General features: G+C 37.1%; 1 protein-coding gene across 9 annotated transcripts in view; it reads right to left on the bottom strand.

Annotated features, from left to right (window-relative positions):
• Positions 1–21,534, bottom strand: part of fgfr2 (fibroblast growth factor receptor 2) — a 49,277-nt gene that overhangs the window by 12,366 nt on the left and 15,377 nt on the right. For 3 of the 9 annotated variants that reach the window (XM_082153315.1, XM_082153321.1, XM_082153322.1), the window contains 9 exons: positions 18,743–18,912; positions 17,045–17,168; positions 12,462–12,652; positions 11,228–11,372; positions 8,733–8,935; positions 7,479–7,618; positions 4,562–4,683; positions 4,033–4,113; positions 786–896 (listed from right to left, as the gene is read on the bottom strand). In XM_082153315.1, coding sequence (XP_082009441.1) covers positions 786–896; positions 4,033–4,113; positions 4,562–4,683; positions 7,479–7,618; positions 8,733–8,935; positions 11,228–11,372; positions 12,462–12,652; positions 17,045–17,168; positions 18,743–18,912 — 1,287 coding nt within the window. Of the gene's footprint in view, positions 1–785; positions 897–4,032; positions 4,114–4,561; positions 4,684–7,478; positions 7,619–8,732; positions 8,936–11,227; positions 11,373–12,036; positions 12,176–12,461; positions 12,653–17,044; positions 17,169–18,742; positions 18,913–21,534 lie in introns of all 9 variants that reach the window. The other 6 variants (XM_082153318.1, XM_082153323.1, XM_082153317.1 and 3 more) reach the window with 5 other exon arrangements.

The following is a 21,534-nucleotide window of genomic DNA, read 5'->3' as shown; positions in this document are numbered from 1 at the left end:
AATCTTATTTTTGACAGGTTTATTGAACCTTTTGACGAAATATAAAAAAAGTAATAAAAAGTTTGCATATGTGTTTTTTTTGTAGAGTATCATATTTGATACATCAGGCTTTTATTGCTCATATTGTATGATGAAGTGAGAATATGAAGCTCACACTCGAGGAGGAAAAACCCCAAAGGGCCAAAACTGAGAAAAAATATGCAATTTGGTGCAGTTGCTGATATTTATATGGCCAAAAAGAAAGAGGAAATTATGATAATGTGAGATCTACTTACATAAAATGCATATACATATCATTTGTCACTCTATATCTCCCAATAATTGTTCAGCATATATTTAAAGGCTTAGTTTAATGATCACAGCTCTGTAGTTTTTATTGTGGTGGCAAAACATATAATGCAATACAATGATGATTAAGAGATGAACGAATAAACGTTCCTCAAAACCCTAATGGATCATATTTAAGACTCATTAAATTTCTAAAATATTATGTATGAATAATCAAGTAAACATAAGTTACTTCAGCCCAGTTAGGTGTCCATCTTGAAATAGTACTAACAATATAAAAGTTATTCTAATGTTTACTTTATAAAAATAGATTTCACAGAAAAAACACATATGAACCAAGACCTGAATGATATTAAAAGGCCTTTTACTTGCTAAAAAAAAAGTATGAACTATTCTTTAGAAGACATAAGGCATGTAGAAGATTATGTACATCAGGCTTTTCAGCAAAGTTTTGATCATGTTGATAATTTAAGCTAGGGTTAAAGCGAATCCCTCACCGTCCTGTGTACACGCTCCCAACAGATTGATGATGTTCTTGTGCCGGCCAATCATCTTCATCATCTCCATCTCTGACACCAGGTCAGAAAGATCTTTCTCTGTTGCATCATCTAGAAAGGTTAAAAAAAGAAAGAAAATTTACATTATAAAATACATGTTGTGCCCACCTAACAAATCTAATAATCCACTTAATAAATGCTGTTAGTAATTTCCCTGTTTTCTGCGCACTAAAGCCCACAAGTGAGACTGTACGGCTGTGTTCTGATTTTAACACTAGCATACTACATATTTGACAGTATATACTGTATTCTGTAAACTATACCTAAAAAATTGTATGCGAAACAGAATGATAAATGTTTAAAAATGTAATGGTGTCTTAAACTGGGAAATAAAAATGTTTATTTTGTATTTTTAATCAGTTTTTATTTTTTGTAATAATATCTTAATATTTGGCATTTAAATTCATAATAATGAAAATGAAAAAAAAGTCACTGGAAATGAAAGGTCAATGCAATTTCTCAGTGTTTTGAATGTATACTGTAGACTATTATAATCCTATAAATAAAGCAAAAGTAGTATGAGTAGTATGCAGGTGTGTCACACATGCCAACACTCCCTGTGTGAGTAGTTTGGCTGGACTGTCTGTCTGTGTCCCAGTGTAACTGTCTGTCTGTGTGGTTTAGTGTTACACTGAAGAGCCGCCACACAGCTCTCCTTTCATTGCCTCACAATTAAAAAGCGTTTCTTCCATTTAGAGTAATTACCTTAGAGACAGTGGCCTTTTCATTATCTGCCTGCTGATCACTGGAGCGAACCTGACACAATCCACTGACCGCCATTCCTGTCTTATCTTACTCCAGTTTCTTCTCTAAGAATGCTGGACACTCTTCCTTCCAGACTACAATCATGAACGTTTCAAAGCCTTCTCTAAAAATGGTCTTTTCATGAACTGAGATTCTGTTCAATATTTTACAGTGGGCCAAAAAATATTTGCATGTTTTATTTTAGTATTATTCATAAATTCATATATATTTATTAATACCTTTTATATTTATATTTTCAGTTTTCATTTTAGTTTAAGTTTTAGTAGTTTTGTTATGCGCCTTTGGTAACACTTTAGTTTAGGGTCCAATTCTCACTATTAACTAGTTGCTAATAAGCATGCATTATACTAAGATATTGGCACATATTAATGCTTTGATTTGCATGATCATATTCTGCATTCCTTAATATACCCAACTAACTATTAATAAGCAGTAATTAGGACTTTATTGAGGCAAAAGTCATAGTTAATAGTGAGAATTGGTCCATAAATTAAAGTTATTAGTTTTTGTAATTATTTCTATGTAGCATTAATTTATTTTTAAGTTTTAGTTTAAATCCATTCATTTTTTAGTACTTTAAGCTGGTAAACTTACTTTATCTGTTAGTTTCCATTAATTTTACTTTATCTTTATTTCATTTAACGAAAACTATTTGTCATAGATGTCTCCTTCTTTCTTCTGTGGAAAGCGGAAGATATTTTAAAGTATGCATCAACTCTTTTTGCTCATACAATTAAAGTCAATGGGGTCCAAAACAACACCGGACCCCACTGACATTCACTGTACGGCCAAAACAAAACAAAAACACATAGACATTCTAAAAAAATATCTTCTTTTGTGTTCCACAGAAGACAGAAATTCATAAGGATTTGTTAAAACATCAGTGAATAATTTTTGAGTGAACTATCCATAAGTTTCTAAATGTTTTCCGGGGCCATAATTAAGCCAGGTGTAAGCGGTGAACAGGCTCTTGTTTCAAGTGTTTTCTGCACTGCAGCCCTGCCCCCTCAGCTCTTTCTCCATCTTTTAAAACTTCTTTTGAGACGCCTGCTCCCTCCCTCCCCCACTCTCTTTTCTTTCTTTCTTTGTGCAGGTGAAGAGCGAGAGCTGTGCAGCTGGAGAGCGCCGGGTCAGCTATGCGGCCTCTTGACCCGAGCTCTACCAACATCACTCAGCACCAACAAATAACCCCGCGCAGGCCTCTACAGTAAAGACCTCGTCTCACACTTTCTCCCCGTCTCAACATATGCACATTCTCAGATCATAACAATACATAGTCTGGTTCATTTGTTCCTTTTTAAAATGTGCACCAAATCAAAACACTATTAGCTTATGTCAAGTCGTCTTTATATCGATCTGGATTTTTGATATTTGGCCAATTTGTGATAAATGTGCCTAGAAGTGTCTGCTCCAAAATCACTCCAAATAAACATCAATATACAATCACATTTATTATGTCTAAAATATTACAAAAAAAGTTATTGTTAAGGTACAATTAAATGTTAATTAAATTGACAATATAATTAGCATTTTATGTGTGTAAATTATATGTATAATTTATTTTACTCATTTTTACTATTTATAATATTCATATTACATATAATATATACATATACCGATATAATAGAATATATACATATATAATGGAATATATATATATACATAATGGAATATATAAAATGGCATATATATAAAAAATGTAACATATATAAAATGTTTAAATATATAAAAAAATATAACATATATAAATGGAATATATATATATATATATTGGAATATATATATGTATATATATATATATATATATATATTCTATTTAATAAAAAAATTATAAATGGTAACAGGAAAAATATTGGTAAAAATGTGTTTATACATATAATTTACACACTTATTTACACATTTAGAAATATAAATATATATACAGTGTATATATATATATATATATATATATATATATATATATATATACACACATATATATATATATAATTAAATTACATATATATTATTTAATTGTATATATAATTAAATTAAATATATATCAATTCATTATTTAATTCATTAAATTAATCAGATACTGATATCTAGAGTTTAAAATGTCAAGATGGTCAGTATATGTATTTATATATGGATCCCTGATGTTCTGAATCATAAATGCTGGTAAACAAGTGTGATGATGATGATGCTTCAGGGAGTGTCGTTGCGTGTTGCTGGGATCATAACACACTGCTGTTTTTGTTTAAAAATGTCCAGGTTTTTTACTGATATTTTAGCCTCATATGGTCCATATGACAATATTATTCTGTCTGTGTTGTGCTGTGCCTGTCAGTCTGGTGTTTTTGTAAGACTTTTGAGCTGTTTTAGTAAATGCCTTGTCTGGACAGGCACACATTATTAGAGCTTTCTTGACATGTTTGCTTACCTTCATCTTCGAACACTTTGCTTTTCTTTGAACACCCCACTCTGTCTTCTGCATTAAACAGTCTAAAAGAGCCGAGTTGTTCTGCAGAAGATCACATGTGCATTTTATCTGTCTGCTGAGCTGGTGTGATTTGTAACCTGTATCTGCTGGGCTTTGATCTTTCACTTATGTACCATCCATATCTGAACTAGTAGTTTTGTGATTCACAACATCAGAGAGGTAGCTCCCTTGTAAAAAGCAATTCGAACCATTTGAAAGGTGGCGCCCACATCAATTTATGAGCTGATGAGGTTAAATGTCAAGTAATTCCCACCATCCCACATTTGATGAAACCATTAGTCGAGAAAAGTTCTCAAATAAATTAAAATAAATGCTAAAATGGTCCAGTTGCACACAAACTCAAATTCTGCAAAGGCCTAGATGAATAACAACATTCAGATACTGTTCACATGCAAGCAAACTAAGGGTAAATGTTGACTGAGGATGCTCAACAGGGTGCAGTTTTAGAAACTAATCCATAAACACTTACTTTTCAGCATCTTGACAGCCACCGTCACGGCCTCTTTAGGTTTGTCCTTGTCGATGCCGAGAGCTTCAGCCATCACAACCTGCCCAAAGCAGCCCTCGCCAAGCGGTTTACCCAGAGTTAACCTGCACAAACAAACCAAAGACCACAAACATTACAGAGAAGTTATTTACGCTCATTTACAAACTCACTTCAACCCATCCAGACAGATGTTTTCAGTCACCATGCAGATGCGCTTATAAATGCTGTCTAAGTAGGTAGTTCACCAGGTTTGGAGACATCACCAAAATCTGTCTGTATTTATCAAATGCACGCATTCGCAACATTTAACCGTATATCAGAGTTGCGTGTCCATGTGTTGGCGCGCTGTTGTGTTTACTTAACTCATAGGTGTTAAGTGGTTGCCCTTTGCCTTCCATTGCAAAGCTTACATTAGACATTAGCGAGTGTGACAGCTGAATGTCTGGCTGGGAGAGCTAGGGTTACGCTCCTCTGGGGTGAGTAACAATATGCCTTTGGGGATTTAGAGACTTTCTTAGAGTGTGTAAGAGAGGGATGGATACCAGGGTTAACACTTGACTAGTGTGCTCTGGTCAAGTGCAAAAAAGATTAGAGCATGTATTATATAAGAGAGTGTTGTAACTTATCCATCAATTAGGAGACTCCCACCTTTTTTTAAAGGGGTAAAGTGTATTATTACACTTGTTCAACCAAACAGGTAGTCCTAAAACTAATGCCAATGATAAAGTCGTTGTTGGGTGATCAAAACCACTGTAATTCTGTTTGGTGCCGACTTGCTACAGAAATTACACAAGTCTCTGCTAAGTTTTGCCAAGACAAACATCTACGCACATTCACCTAGCCATCAAAATTTTGACTTAGCATTGAAAATTCACAAACAGAATTAACATAATTTCCATGTAAATAACATGTTTGTTTTTTTTGCAATCAGTCCATATTATTTTATTTATGGTTTTACAGCATTAAAAGGATCATTACAGCATTCTTTATTTTAAAGCCGTCATGGATCGCATCTGAGGATTGTATGTTTGTTCAGAGCATTTGACTGCAGATTATTTTGTAAACTAGACACAGTTTGCAAAGAAACTTTTGTTTGAAAGATGAACTGTACTGGATCTGACAGCAGCTGCAACACAAACCGTACATTTCATAATGCTTTGTCTGTAAATGACTTACTCAGGTGGCCATTGATACTGTTTTCTATGCAATGACGTTAGCCAATCATAACAGTGGCCGTTTACTGACAAGCTTTAAAAGGCCTTAAAGAGCTGCTAAAAACTGATCATTTCAGACAGAGAAGTTATATTTGTTTTTTGTGTGTGTGCAAAAACCTTTATTAACATTTATAAGTGAACCTTAAGGAACATATTCAAATAATAAAAATAATCATGTCATGACCATAGTTATTTTTTGCAAGGACAGATTTTAATTTATATTTAGGTTTTATCTGATTTATCCAACTTTTGAGGCCATTTTTCAGCAAATTTGTTCCCTAATTAGATCTAGTTTTGGAAATAAACACACCCTGACACATAAAAACACAATCCCACACGTTTCATCTTCATCCCTCACGGTCACAGTGACATTCGACCTCTTGCCCTGCCATTGGCCCTCGGTCAACCTTTGATTGGCAGGTGCTGGGTCTGTCCCCGGCCCCCTCCACCGCTGGGCTATGTAAACATTCACACCCGCACCAGGGCCCGGGGCCGATCTGTGGCTAAGATAACACAATCCCCCTCTGTGCCGTACGGTCAATGGCGGTCTCTGTCTACTCCAGCCCACCACAGATAATCAATGTTATGTTTATCCTCCATGCCGACCGCTAACGCTAACATTCCTCAGTTTTCTGCATGCCATGCGCCCCGGGGCACGTCATGCGGGGATGAAGAAAAAAACTGAATGAGTTAACTAACTGTGCTAAGAGCGGATTGTAGGAATGCACTAAGTCCAGCTAATATCAAGTAAATAAAAAAATGATTTCTAATAAATATTTTCTTTCATAGATCTTGCGTTCCTCACAAAAATACAGTACATGCCTTAGCTTGTCTGCCCAAGAGCAACAATTCCTTTAGTGGGTGGGAAGAAAAAAGTCCATAAAATGGTGCCTCCCTCCACCTATAGAATACCAGTATTGGTCATTAGCTGTGTACATGAAAGGACTCTTATCTTCTGTATGATTGACATAATAATCCTGCTGAAGAAATGAGTGACTCAACCTGTATTTGTTGAGTTTCCACCATTAATTTAATAAATAAAAGACTTGGTTATAGTTTGGAGTTGAATAATAGCATGTTAAACTCTTCCTGTCTCTCAAACTGCTTACAAATCATCCTTGAGACAATCAAAGTACAAACAGACTCCTTTTTAACCACCATGTTTGAGACAGATTGCTTAAACAGGCTTTCTTAGTCATTAATTAGAAATCTGCAAGGTTTTGGCAACATGATAGTGGACCCATTGTAAATCTCCAAGTGATGCCGGAAGCATTTAGTAAATATTAAGCATGGCAATTAAACATTAATCTGTGAGTCTGAGTTTTTCTGGTTCTGTATGTCAAGTCGTACGGTCAGTGTGTGCTATCGGGGTCACAGTGTCAGAACATATCAGAACATATCAACATCCAAACCAGAAGCTGCTCAAATCTTCCAGAAAAATTTGACAAAAATCCATTTCATTTCTGCAAGAATAATGGTCTACTAATGGAATAAGGGTAACGCACGGAGGCCTGTGTTGTGTTATGAATGATTGATTGTACATTGTGCCTGCATAAGTCACAGGTTAATAATTAGACATAATGGGATTGTGAGTGTATAAGAAGATTAGTTTCACATCACAATGATTTATAAGTGAAAAAGATGCAAGATTATACTTTGAATTTAATAAATGTGTGAATGCTCACTTGTCTCTTGAGAACTCCCAGCGCGGGTCCTCAGGGAGGTCATACTCTGGGATGGGGTCGTCGTGGGCAGAGCTACGGCGAGTGGTGATTCTGACCAATGGCGTGCTAGAGCTCATGGAGGAGCTGGAGTCAGAAGACACCTGTAAGGGGAAAGACGGATGGCTGATCACCTGAGTCTTGGAGACAGAACCATACACTATTAACAGCTACATGTGTGTGTGTGTGTGTGTGTGTGTGTGTGTGCGCGCACATTTAGCCGCTTAACATCATCATTATAGTATGTAAAATCCTCATTATAGTAAGCTGTGGCTATGACGATGCAAATCAAAGCACAAAATCTAAGGTATCAGGCTCTATTCAAATAACTTTACCTAAAAGCCATGCAGTTCGTACTGTTAGGTTTCTCAACATGTCATACATTTGTAAAAAATATGTGAGAAATTTCATTTTTCAAATAATGTTTCCAACTTACCACCATATAGAATACCTTCAACTTCTCAACAAAAGAATTTGACATGTTATTCAGTAACATTTAAGTTATCATTCACAGTTACCACTGTACTAAACTTAAATTAACTACAACTTTTAATCTAGAATACTATAATATATATTTTTAATTATCTAAGTCTTAATTATTTTTATACATTATATATCATGTATACGTTAACATGGTAAATTATATATACACTCTTAGAAGAAAATGTTCTATATAGAACCTTAAAGGGTTCTGTCAGGTGCTTCATATATAGAACCTTTTAGAGGTTCCCATCATGGGATAGTTTTACCATCAAGGACTTTTTAAAATTAATTTTGTTTTAATAATTTTTTTATTACATTATATGAATTAAGCAGCTTGTAAACATACTTTATCAGAAGAAAAAAATGGACCCATTAAACATTTAAGTATTTTGTAAAAAAGTATTAAGTAAAAATAAAGTATTTTGCAATCATTTAAGATATTTCTTCTTATAGAGAACTTCTTTTTAGTTCTATATAGAATCCCATTTAACCTTTTTTTTCTGAGAGTGTACTTTAAAATGTGTACTCTGGTGCAATTACTCTTAATTGTGCATTGTCCCTGTAAAAATAACAATAAAGTAAAGTAAAGTAAGTAAAATAAGAGGTTGGTTCGAATCACTAAACATAAACCTGCCCTTACAAAACCAACTAACTACATATTCCAAAGACAAATCATTCTTATATAAGTGTGAGTGTTTGTGTGTATAAGATTTCTGGAACTCTTTATCTACTTTCTGTTACCTGGCGGCGCAGAGGGATCTGTTTGGTCAGCTTGTGCACTGCCGGCTGACTCCCGAAATCAGGCTTCTTAGCCGACGTCCTCATTCGGCAAACCACCACGATCACCACCATACAGGCGATGAGAAAGACTCCTATGCAGTAGATGGCGATCTCCACGTAGTCAGGAGGGTAGTCCGTCTCGATGGCGTCTGGCTCGGCTGTAGAGTAGCGAGAAGGATCGGAGAAAATCGGACTAAGACATGAGGCAACAAACCAAAAAGGATTTAAGGTACTCCTGAGGTGAGGAAAACTGCACCAGAAACCTTAATGTTGGACACAGCACAGATTTAAGATGCTTATGAAGGACATTAAGGTTCCAAGGCAAGAGGAAAGAGAGGAAAAGGTGTAGGTGACTAAGGAATTACAGGATGAACCAACACACACACACACACATTTGACACACCAATCACTTTTCACTCTCTGACTCTATAACTATAAAAACGTCTACAAATATCTTTCCTTCCAAGGTTGTAGATATAAATAACTAATAAAAGACACTCTGGCAAAATATTCTATGTAGATGTTCCTCTACCTTAGTTCAGGAAACTTTTCATTTAAACATCAACTTCAGTAAGAGTATAAAGCTATAAAAATGAATGTGAACAGCAGTTCCGATCCTGGTCTTGTCTTAGAAGAAAAATCTGAGACCTAAGCCTTAATTAGATCTCCATTTAATAATGGAGATATTAGAGAGATCTTTCTTTCCATCACAGCATATTTCCTGACACTCAGTGGCCCCTGCGAACATACACATGCTTACAAAATGGTTTGCATATGACCACAGTATTGAAGTACTTCCTGACACTTGAGGTCCTTCAGAAATACACACTACATGCATACAATCGCACACACACACACACACACACACACACAGATTTCCATCTGTCTGACCGCAGACCAGTAAGTGGTGCCATTTGCGGTCAAAGATTTTGTCTGTTTCCTTGTCAGGAAATGGACTCTTAATAAAATGCGACGCTGTTGCATTATGCATGTTAGCGTGCACACTTAACGCTGCCTTGTACATGACGACAGATAGCCATTGTGTTTCTAAAACTATGAAACAGTTCACTAATATTTAGTTAAACCTGGACAAAATTTGTGGACATGTAGTAAATGATCTAGAGTCTGTCACATTTAGATACACACTCAAACACACACACACACACACACACACACTGTGGTTGTAAGTGGCTCTAATAACTAAGAAAGTCCAGCATTTGAGAAGGCAAGCAAATCTTGAGACTTTCTTTAGAGAACAAAACAGTTATTAGAGCTGAAATAGAAAAAGACTTCGAAACATATAAGAATAGATCACCTAAAAATCAACATTTTATCATCATTAACACTCTCATGTGTTGTTTTACTCTTTCTTCAATACAGAACTTATTCCCCTCTTATCATTCACACTTGCACAAATTATTTAGTTATCTGGAAAAAAAATTTGTTCCACTGAAGAAAGTCAGTCATACATTAAACAACATGAAAGAGAGTAAATAATGACAGAAGTTTAATTTCAGATGAACTATTCCTTCAAAACAAGTCTTTCCAAACATGCAACCAGTGAAATGTTAGTTGGGAAGAGAATTTTTATAAATAAGGATCTCGAGACACTTGGATGCAGTTTTATAATTTTTTTAATATTATTTCATATCTCTTACATTTGATGCCCAAATAAATTAAAATGTTGAACAAATTAAAGGGTTAGTTCACCCAAAAATGAAAATTCTGTCAGTAATTACTGAACTAACCCTTTAAACGTAGAAAAATGTCTGAATGGGTAATTATCGTTAACTAAAACTAAAATCATAAAATCTTAAAAAAAATCTGTTACTTATTACAAAATAAACCTTAACTGAAACCAATAAAAGTAACGAAAATGAATCGTCATGTGGCGCTCAAAAATGATCGAATTATAAAAAAATTATTTCAATGAAATTAATGTACTATTTTAGTGCAATAATGCGATAAATCTTGAAAGCTTTGGAGAACAGACTTAAGTTTGGTCTCTTTACAAAGACGATCACTTGGCAAATTATTGCTGAAGTGAAATTTTTTTCAAAAAGTGAACTTAAAAGTTATAGAATTTTAAGTTTATTGTTATGAAAATTTTAAGTTTATTGTTATGAAAATTTTTCATAACAAAATCCATGATTTTTTTTTGTGTGTTCACGTAGCAAGTGTATAATTCCATAAATAAAAATAAAAAACAAACGTAAAATGTTTTGGTAAAAAATTATCGAAGAGCACCACTGTAAGTGAAAACAGAATCTATAAAAAAATATAATCTAATTCAAAATATTAATAATAACTACAATAGTACATCGATACTAAATTAACACCGTCCAAAGTGCCTCATGTTTCCTCTCAAAGAACGTTGGCGCGATATCAACCAACGTGACTTCGACAAAAAAGAAGTGTGTGTACAGAAGCAGTAGAGGAGGAGTGTATACCTGGAAGCACCGTCAACCAAGCAGTGTGATAGGAGATCCCAATAGAGTTACCCGCCAAGCATGTATACTCGCCCGCATCCTCGAAAGTTACATTAGGCAGGTAGAGCACCTCGATCTCTTTGTCCGTAGTGTTCACACCTGCCGTCTGAGAGAAACAGCAGGAGAAGAGGAAGATGGAGATGATGGAAGGGAGATACAAGACAGGATGGAAGTGGAGGAAAGAAAGAAGAAAAGAAACAAATCAGACCCAAAATACCAAGAAGAGAAAAGGAGATGTTCAATGTTGTATTTCCCATCTACGCATTACAGAAATGGTAGATGTTCCACTTCGTTATAGAAGATTATCAAACAGAAACAGCAGGGGAAAAAACGCCATAAACGTAGATCGAAATGAAGGTCGAAAACCTCTGAACCCAACACAGGTGAACCCACCAGATCCTCAAGGGTCCATGCAAACACAAGTGAAGAAACATGGAAAACAAGCCACTGCCTTTCGGAAAGAAAGATTAGAGTGAGAAACTAAAGAAAAGTGATAAAGGAAAGGGGAAAACAGACATGGGAAACATGTCATTGACACAGAACAGGAAGGCAGAGGCAAGGACAGACCAAAGGCTTGTTTCCATGTCTGATTGGCTGGATGGCACCAGGAAAGATCCACCAAAAAAATAAATAAGGAAAATAATACACCAGACCACACCACAACGGCTCAGCGAAAATCCCAGGATCACCAGGACGACAAAAAAACAACCCAAAACACCAGCAGAGGGGGAAGGGACGCCGGGGAATCAACGTCTCGTTCTTGGTTTTACCTGGTAGGACAGTGAGCCAACCGGACTGGCTGACCTGACCAATATAATTGGACACTTGGCACGTATATTCACCAGAGTCCTCTTCTGTAACATTGGTGAGCAAGAGCACTTCCACGTCCGAGCTGTTTATGCCCGAGCGCTAGAAGGTGCCGCGCACAGGGACAAAAACACACATATGGGAGCTTGTTACAATCTCTCGTACTCTTTAGGAAGGATAGGAGAGCGGAAAAGGAGGGAGCACCACCCATTACGTGGCATGAGAAAAACAAGGATATCTGCTGTGAGAATAGTCTTTCGTTTTTGCATCCTCTCATTCTTTTTAAAAGAATTTAGCCGAATCAAAACATCTGAAAATAAAAGCATTCTTGTTTCCGAGAAAAGGGAAAGCCAAATCAGATTATTTTAAACATGAAAACCAAGCCTACCTTTAACACGCGGACATAGGGGAGTCCATCGGGGCCGTAGCGGCTGCCGTTCTTCACAATGTGCTGCAGCCACTGGATGTGAGGCTGAGCGTCACTGTAAACTTTACAGACGAACTTTGCGTCCCCTCCGACATGAACAGTGATGTTGGCCGGCAGGCCTGCCTGAAGAATGGGCCGGTGAGGAGAGCGTTCTGATAAAAACCAAGAAGAATGAGCATTATTATATGAATATTTACCATGTACGCTTACTGTTTAAAAGTTTAGGGTCAGTTCTATTTTTCAAAAAAAAAAAAAAAGTCTCTTATGCTCACCAAGGCTGTGTTTGTGTGATCAAAAATTCAGTAAAAACAGGAATATTGTGAAATATTATTACAATTTAAAAGAACTGTTTTCTATCTCAGTATATTTTAAACTGTAATTTACTCCAATCTTCAGTCACATGATATTCTAATATGCTGATTTGCTGCTGAAGAAACTGCACTTGAGATTATTTTCAATGTTGATAACAGTTGCGCTGCTTAATAATTTTGTGCAAAAGAACAGCATTTATTTGTAATGTTAAATCGGTTTATCGCGATTAATCGCATCTAACATAAAAGTTTGTATGTAAATGTGTGCATATATATGTGTGTATATATATCTACATCTATCTATCTATCTATCTATCTATCTATCTATCTGTCTATCTATCTATATATACACACACACACACATACTAAATATTTAAAAACTTTTATGTTAGATGCAATTAATCACAATTAATCGATTTGACAGCACTATTATAAATGTCTTTAGTACTGTCACTTTTGATCAATTTAATGCATTCTTGCTGAATAAAAGTATTAATTTCTTTAAAAAAAACTTACTGATACCAAACTTTTGAATGGCAGTGTATGTACCAGTTTGATTCTGACCGAACATTAACAATAAAGAGGCCGACTCGCAACAGCACAACAAACACAATACCACAAAAACATTTACTCACTAAAGTTTTAAATATCTTTCAATTCCCATGTCTAGTTAGGACCCTTACACGCTTTTGGAACAGAACATAATTATATTCATCTTTTTTTCAAAACTTTTATTAAAAATCAGAAAAATCCAAAAAGACATTGAGTGAACGTTTGGCATTCAGATCACCACACCTACTGTCCTATCAGGCTGCTGTTAAGACTTCACAAAACAGAGGCTGTTGCATTATCTCAGCAGATAAGGACTGAGCAAACACAGATGAAGAGAGGCAAAGTGGGGGGGGAAATAAGACAGATGTCCAGTGTCCACCGTATATCAGCTGCGGTTCCGGGTGTATCAGGAACATTCTCGTTTGTCATTTCATTCCCTTTTTCCCCCTTTGATATGATCAGATATGATTTTTGTTTCCCAAAAGGTCACAATGATGAATGAGTAAACTAAAGTTAAAATTATATGAAAGTTAAAACACTTGGTAGTGAGGTTTTCTATTATTAGAACACTCACTTTTCCATGTGGAGACATTTTTTGGTCCCCATGCAGAAAACAGCTTATGAATCATACAAAGTGATGTTTTACGTTTTAACACACTATATTATATATGTACAAACTTTTTGTTAGAAGTTTTTATTTAAATTTTTTTAGACATTTCAGTATTTAGAGTGTCTTTGTCATTCCTTGGCAACTAGCTGAAATAAAATACGTTTATGTATATATTTTATTGTTATGTTAATATTTTATTTCAGTTAACGTTTATTTTATTTCAAGTAACAAAAATGGTTTTAGTTTTGGTTAACTATAATAATCCTGAGTAAGGACCTCACGGATAGCGTAAGGAATCACGTTTTCCAAAGAAAAAAAAAAATCAGAAACTAAACAGACTAAACCACATTACTAACACACCTCATTGTCTTCACAACACAACATTACTGTCGCCCTGTAATTCTGACGCGTCTCCTGGTTACCCCGACACACACAGACACACAGGCATGATGTCACACAGGAGATGTGGAGAGGTCAACCTTCACAGACATGCAGCAAAGGTTTACGGGGGATGTAAGAGGATTTAGGACTGAGGGGCACAAGAGGGGGCACAAGAAAAGCTCAAAACAATGAGCAGAAAGAGAAAAAAAAGAGAGGGCTGGGGTTAAAGGGATGCAGAGTATAAAAGATGCCCAACAGATGGGCAGTGAAAAGAAAAGACAGACAGATGAAGAAGAACAGATGAGAAACAAAAAGTTAGAGAGGCAAACTTTGCTCACACACAGAGATCTATACCAAATATCCAAGTCAGACAGAAAGTATTCCTTTGGAGTGGCTCGCAAGTGTTTTAGATTGATTGTGTTGCGTTATAGCAAAAACACTTGCTAGTACCCACTTGTGCACTACCCTAACCAAGATGCTTTTCAGAAACCAGTTTGTCAGATCATCCTCCAAAAACCCATTGAGTCAGCCCACAAGTTGAGCCAAGTGCCAACCGCGTGCCCGCATTCTCCACCAAATCACAATCGATCGATTACATCACTAGCCAGGCATTTACAGGCTGATCTGGCATCCCGAAGCGAGACTGTTGAACTCTGGGTAACCTGCTGACTTAGCATACGCGGGAGGAGTTGCGGCGTGTGATTGGCTGAGAGAGAAATCAGGGTGGAGATGCACCGAGTTACTAGGTCTGGATGCTTTGAAACATGCCAGTCAGTAGAGACTGTGCTGTATGCTTCATAATGCAGATGTATTTACGTGGCTGTCAGTGTAAAGAACCACTTTATATGATCTACACATTAACGAGACTGACAAAAAGTAATTAAGCTAATAATAGTTAGTGTAAATAGCCTCTGTCAACAAGGCGGGCTCTTTGCACTTAGTGTAAATACACACTCTGTTTACTAAAATGAGTGAACTAATTAGTAAGCCATGAGAACTAATCCTAATTCGAAACTGTTTTATTTTTTCCCCTGCATGTCATGTACTGTTAATAAGACTTTAAATTACTGTGACCAAATTTTAGTACCAACATGCTATGAGTGGCAGTGGATGGTGACTGGGAGTCCTAAACTTAAATAAGTACATAATGTGCACAAATTGGTATAAGGGGGTATTGTTGGAAGTTATCTACAGTTGAAGTTTCTGCGCTGGATTCTGGCTGACATCCACAGTAAACAGCAATAATTAGTGTCTTTTTGGCTCTTTCAAGTGTCAGCGCTTTGTACTTTGTCCAGCTTTGAAATGCAGGCCAGTTCAGACTGGCGCAACTTTCATTGACCTGTTCGAAGGGTCAGCGAGACTCCAATTCCGGCACAGGGAAAATGTTTTCGCTCTCCCAACCTTCGTTTTCTCATCTTGTCATTTTCATTTACTTCCCAGGTAGGTTAGTCTGACATTAAAGTGAAAAACAACAGAAAAACAGCATAATCCCTTTCCTCTGCCTCTTTTCTCTCCTGCTTTCTCTGTGATGAGAGTATTAGACTGAGTCAGACACAAAAGGGCTTTACAGCCCGGCAATAAAACAGAAAAGAAAAACAGAGACCTTCTGAAAGACTGCTTTTACTTAACCCAGAACAGGGGCCCTAAATAGGGAGAATATATATATGTGTGTGTGAGCCTTTGTCCTTGCGTGTCTGCGTTCTGTTCATGGGTGTGTGCATGCAAAAATATAGCTTGGTTCTGAGGTTGGAGATGGCAGGTCTACTCAAACAACTAGTGCAGACAGCTATGAATTATAGGCACAATTCACCCCAAAAAGGAAAATTAACCCTTCCAAGTCTTTTAAAGTCACAAGACAGCTTTGTGTTAAACAATATTCACAATGTTGTTTTAACTGCATTTTTTATCAAATAAATGCAGCCATGGTGAGCATAAGAGACAGCATTTTCTTTTTGACTATCCCTTCTCTTTTCTCTCCTTTTTTACTTCACTTGTTGTGTTGTCTACTCAGAGGACCCGTTTACACCTGGTATTAAAATGCGATTTGGTCGATCGGATCACAAGTGGACGACGCTAAATACAGGTGTAAACAGGGTCTAAAACACTTTCAACCACTTCCAGAGGAAGTCGAAAACGCATTGACCGGATTGCTTTCATAGTGTAAACGCTCATGTGGTCGAATGCGTTCAAACAGACACAAAAGACTATCTACTCTCCGTCTACTGACCTAATGAGTAAACATTATGGGAAGCGCACAAGACAGACAGGTTTTAAACTGTCGGCTCAAGACACAAGTTTGGTTTGAAGACGAATAACATACCAGGAACAATGTTCTCTCACCATTCCTGATTTCTAAGATATTCTGTCAGAGCAGAAATGAAAGCTGATGCTCTCCGTGTGTTTATTCTGTCAGCGTATGCGTTCATATGTAAATTACACAAGCTTATTTTGTCCAAAGATCTGCAAAAGTTCATGCATTTACCCTCCCATTGACCCTCCCCTCGAAGAAATTATTGAAAGTGGACAAATGGGACAGGTGTAAACGGGAATGTGTCTTCCTCGTCTACTTGTGATCCGATCGACCAAAACGCATCTTAATACCAGGTGTAAACCGGGCCTAAGATTCCTTTCATGCCCTGTTTACCAGTATCCAAAAATGGTCAACACACATGTCCGTAAACAAGACTCACCCACTACATCCAGAGTGTAGGTGTGATTGATGGATCCATAGGAGTTCTCCACCAGGCAGGTGTAGTTTCCTTTATCAGAGGGAACGACACTCTCCATGATTAGAGTCCAGTGCTGGAGCCGGACCTGAACAGGAAAAAGAAAAAAATCAAAAACAAACTTCCTGCATAGTACAACAGCACACATTCAGAACAGTTAAGTGACTTGTTTACGTAAATCGTATTTGGTTACTTTATCTGGCGGACACACAAACACATATATTCTCGAATCGAATTCATCTCAAACAAAACTCCAGGAGGCTATCGTCAATTTCACACTTGTGTGTGACGACTTACAAAATGGAGGGCAAATCTGACAGGAGCACTGACAGGACAAACAGGAGAGAGAGAAATTGGCCCAGAAGACGAGGGTTTTTCGAGCGAGAGCATCATGGGAAAAGTAATATCGCCGTGCCGACAGACGAGCGAGCTCCCGTCCCCCCCCCCAGGAATTCAGCTCTCGTGACTGCAGACCACAAAATCCAGCGTCTCTTCCATGGAGACTTTCACTCCACAACTCTGCCCAAACCATCGGCCTTTTGAGACCCAACAAATGATGACAAAATAAGGGTTCATTTACCTCAGGCACTAGTTTATGAACATTATCCAATGATTAATTTATTTTATGAATCATTTGATATCTTAGGGTGTGTTCACACTTGTAATATGGCTGGCTTGGTTCGTTTGGTCAAAACAAAACAAAAACATTTAGTCCTGGTCCGCTTAGTGTTCAAATTGGCATTTTTAACACCGAACCTAAAGGCATAGGATACGTTCAAACCTGATTGGTCGGAGTTTGTTTGGAAGTGGACAGAGATAAATCTTTTCAGCGGTCTCGTCTGCTTGTTTGGTGCGCACTAGACTTCGGATTGGCAGCGTACAGAGAACAGAGAACACTAAGAGAGCAATTGCACTAGAGTACGTTTTAATCGAACCAATCAAGCCAAGTGTGAACGCACTTTTTTTTTTTACACTAAAACTGTAGTCTAGGTGAAAGGTGGTGACTTTTATCATTTTTTTTGTATAATGAATTATTGCAATAATTGCTTCATGTTTCCAAAGCACTTATTTTGAAAGTTATTATTGTTATTAAAACTAATTCATATTCAATATATTCATATTCAAAAGGTAATTCAAGTCTGGATTATCAAATGAACCAGTCCCTGGTCCTATAGTCAGACACTGAGCTCATATCTGAGTCTTCAGATCAATCGAGCGTGAGCAGCTCAATCATTAGTGACCTTCTGTGTGGAACAGCTGTGTATTCAGAGACGAAAGTGCAAACAGACACTGATCGGGGTACATCGGCCAATCACCACACATCTATTACACTTTAACCAAGAGTCGGTGCTTCACCAACTGTTTCACACTGACAATTCTGACTCATGCAAATCTGCGTGTACAAAAAGGGTACCTATTTCTAAAGGCACTTTCATTTTTAAAAAGCACTAGTATTTAAGACTTATTAAATGTATATGTTTGTTTGTTTGTTTGTTTGTTTATTTAAAAGGGACAATGCACATTAATGAACATAAGGACAATGTCCAAATGTAAATGAGACAAATTTAGCCGTACAGACTAATTTTCATCTGGAGTCCCTCATATGTCGAAGACCATGCAATGAGTTCCAATTCTCATATAGCACTAGTGAAGATCTCTCACCTTGTAGCCGCCCATGCGATCCTCCTGTCTGAAGGGTTTTGCGTTTTTCAGCCAGCGCATTTTGGGCTTGGGGTTTCCAGCTGCAGCGCACCGAAACTTCACAGTGTTGGCAGCCGGGACGGCGTGCAGCTTCTTCTCCATCTTCTCCGGAAAGGTCCAAAATGGCGCCCCTGTAGGTAAGAAGGAGCAATTACAACCAACCATTTACATCATCCAAATATCACCAAGAATAACGCTTGTAGTGCACTATATATTTTCTTTGATGTCAGTGTCTAAGCCTTTAAGATTATATGCAGCTTTGATATGCATCACATAAAACCTCCATGCAAACTGGAGGTTTTTATTATCTACACCCCCTCTCTTATCAGCTTTCAGCAGTTCATACATCAGCCCCTGACATAGAGGGCCCTATCTTGCACCCAGCGCAAGTGACTTTGTACACCGACGCATGTATCATTCCTATTTTGCACCCGCGCAAAGCGGACTTTTCCCTCCACAGAAGCACGTCGGTAAGTTAGGAAATACACTTGCGCTCCCGGGGGCGGTTCAGCGCAAAGAGGAGGCGTGTTCCGGCGCAAACGTTCATTCATGCTATTTTGCAGGTTTAGAAAACAATTGCGCCACTAACCAGGAAAAAATAGTTTAAAGTCAGTGGCGCGTTGCGCATGTTATTCATATGCTATTTTAAGGGCGCATGCTTGGCCATAATCAATGTAGCGTGTGCACAACGCACATAGCCTACACTTTGATTCTCTCATCTACACAGAAGCAGCAGTTTTCATTTTTGAATACATTATTACGATAGATAGATAGATAGATAGATAGATAGATAGATAGATAGATAGATAGATAGACTATTTATTATAAAAGCATACATCTAGCTTACACATTTACCCAAATTATCATACGCCTGTTTAACCGAAGTTAATTTGGGTGGGTTTCTCCATTTCAATGTAACTTCTCTCTTTTACGGCCGTGACGAGAGCGTTGCTCTCCTTGGCTGTGAACCGCTCCTGGCGCGCGCCTGGCAAATCCGCCGTTACAATAGCAATCCGCTATGGAAAAAGCGCGTTTGCTCTTAAAGGGAATGTGAGATGACGCTCTGATTGGTTTATTTCACGTTACGCCCAAACCACACCTATGAATAATGAAGCTACTTCAGACCAACCCATTTTAGATTTGCGCCTGGCGCAATAGTCATTTATCCCGCCGGGAAAATAGCAACAGCGCCGAGACCCGCCCACAAAGTTACTTGCGCTTTGCGCTTTGACACTTGCGTTTCAGATCGTTAAAATAGGGCCCCTAGTGTTTTATATATCTATGTTTATGGAAAAACTCAAGATCAAAGCCAAAAACAGTAGCTTTTGGCTTATATAGTTGACTGAAGAAGACATTAGTTTGTTTTTAGCATTCTGGATTTCTGAAGATCAGCATTAGGGCCTTACAATTAATCAATATAAAATCTAAATTGCAATATGAACGTGTGGGACTGTTAAACCAAAAAAGGCAGCGATTTAAATAAATACAATTTATTTTAAAAATATTACAATTATTGTACTGCGATTGTTGTCCAAATCGCACTTGTAATGCGCTGACAAAGCATTTGTGTCACATGTAAATAATGTTTTGCTGTTTATGTGCCTGTGCATTTAATGCAGTTTTGTTATTATTAACTAAAAGTCTAAAACTATTTTTTTTTAATGACGTTAAGCAAAATAAAGTTGAAATAAAATTGTAAATATTAAATAAAAAATCAAAATAAACCTTTAAATAAAATATGATATAAATGTTATATAAATTGTAGAAATAAATAAAATTACATTTTTTTAAATAAAAAATTAGAAACTGAAATACAATAAATTGAAACCAAAAGTTCAAAAACAACAGATAAATAAATTAAAGCTAACAAAAAATTATATAAAAAAAAAAACAATGTAAAAAGAGCTAACCAAAATTACTAAAACATAAAATAAACAAAAATGTATTTGAAGTATTAATAAATGTTATAAATAATACCAAATAACACTGGCGCAAAGAAATGCAATGAAATGGCAAATCAATAAAGTGAAACAATCAAAATTCATTTTGATCCGACCTAAATATCCCAACAGAACTACATCGTTGCCAAGAGAGAGAGAAAGCAGGAGGCGCCTGAAACTCAGCGAGGGGAAACAGGAAGCCATGACCACGGATGTAAATCGAAACAGTTATTCACACTCGCAGCACTGCATGACTGCACCGCCCATCTGCTTAAGGGAACCCTGCAACTCACAGTGAGCGGCTTAAATAAAAACATATTCCCGTTCGCTCTGGAAATACACAAGAGAAAAGGAGAATAAAACAAGTCGGTCCAAAAACACAGTGGCTTGCCAAGAAGGAACTGGACCATCACATCCAATTTCATTTGTTCGACAGATAGCCAACCGGAAGGTTGCAAACGACTTGATATGAGACGTGTAAACAGACATCTTCCCTTCAGCACGAAGGCACGCTAATTGGTTTTCATCTCAACCCTTCTCTTCAACGTCTATCTCTCCGTCTGTTTTCTTTCCTCACCACCCAACTTTTTCATCTCATCTCATGGGAATTCTTTCGTAACGGTCATTCTCTTTGACCTCGGCGCCCTGTCGACAGCAGACTACATATCTGTAAGCCTGACTCCTTTTAACTTTGTTAACAGTTCAGGTTTGAAGATGGGAATGACCCTCAGACATTGGGGTGGTAGGGTCGGATGTCCTGGGAAGCCCCAAGACAGGTGACCTCCAGTGACAGATGGCCTGACCACTGAACCT

Source organism: Leuciscus leuciscus (genome assembly GCF_965113295.1).
Source record: "Leuciscus leuciscus genome assembly, chromosome: 22".
NCBI lineage: Eukaryota > Metazoa > Chordata > Actinopteri > Cypriniformes > Leuciscidae > Leuciscus > Leuciscus leuciscus.
This window is presented reverse-complemented; position numbering and strand designations above follow the sequence as displayed.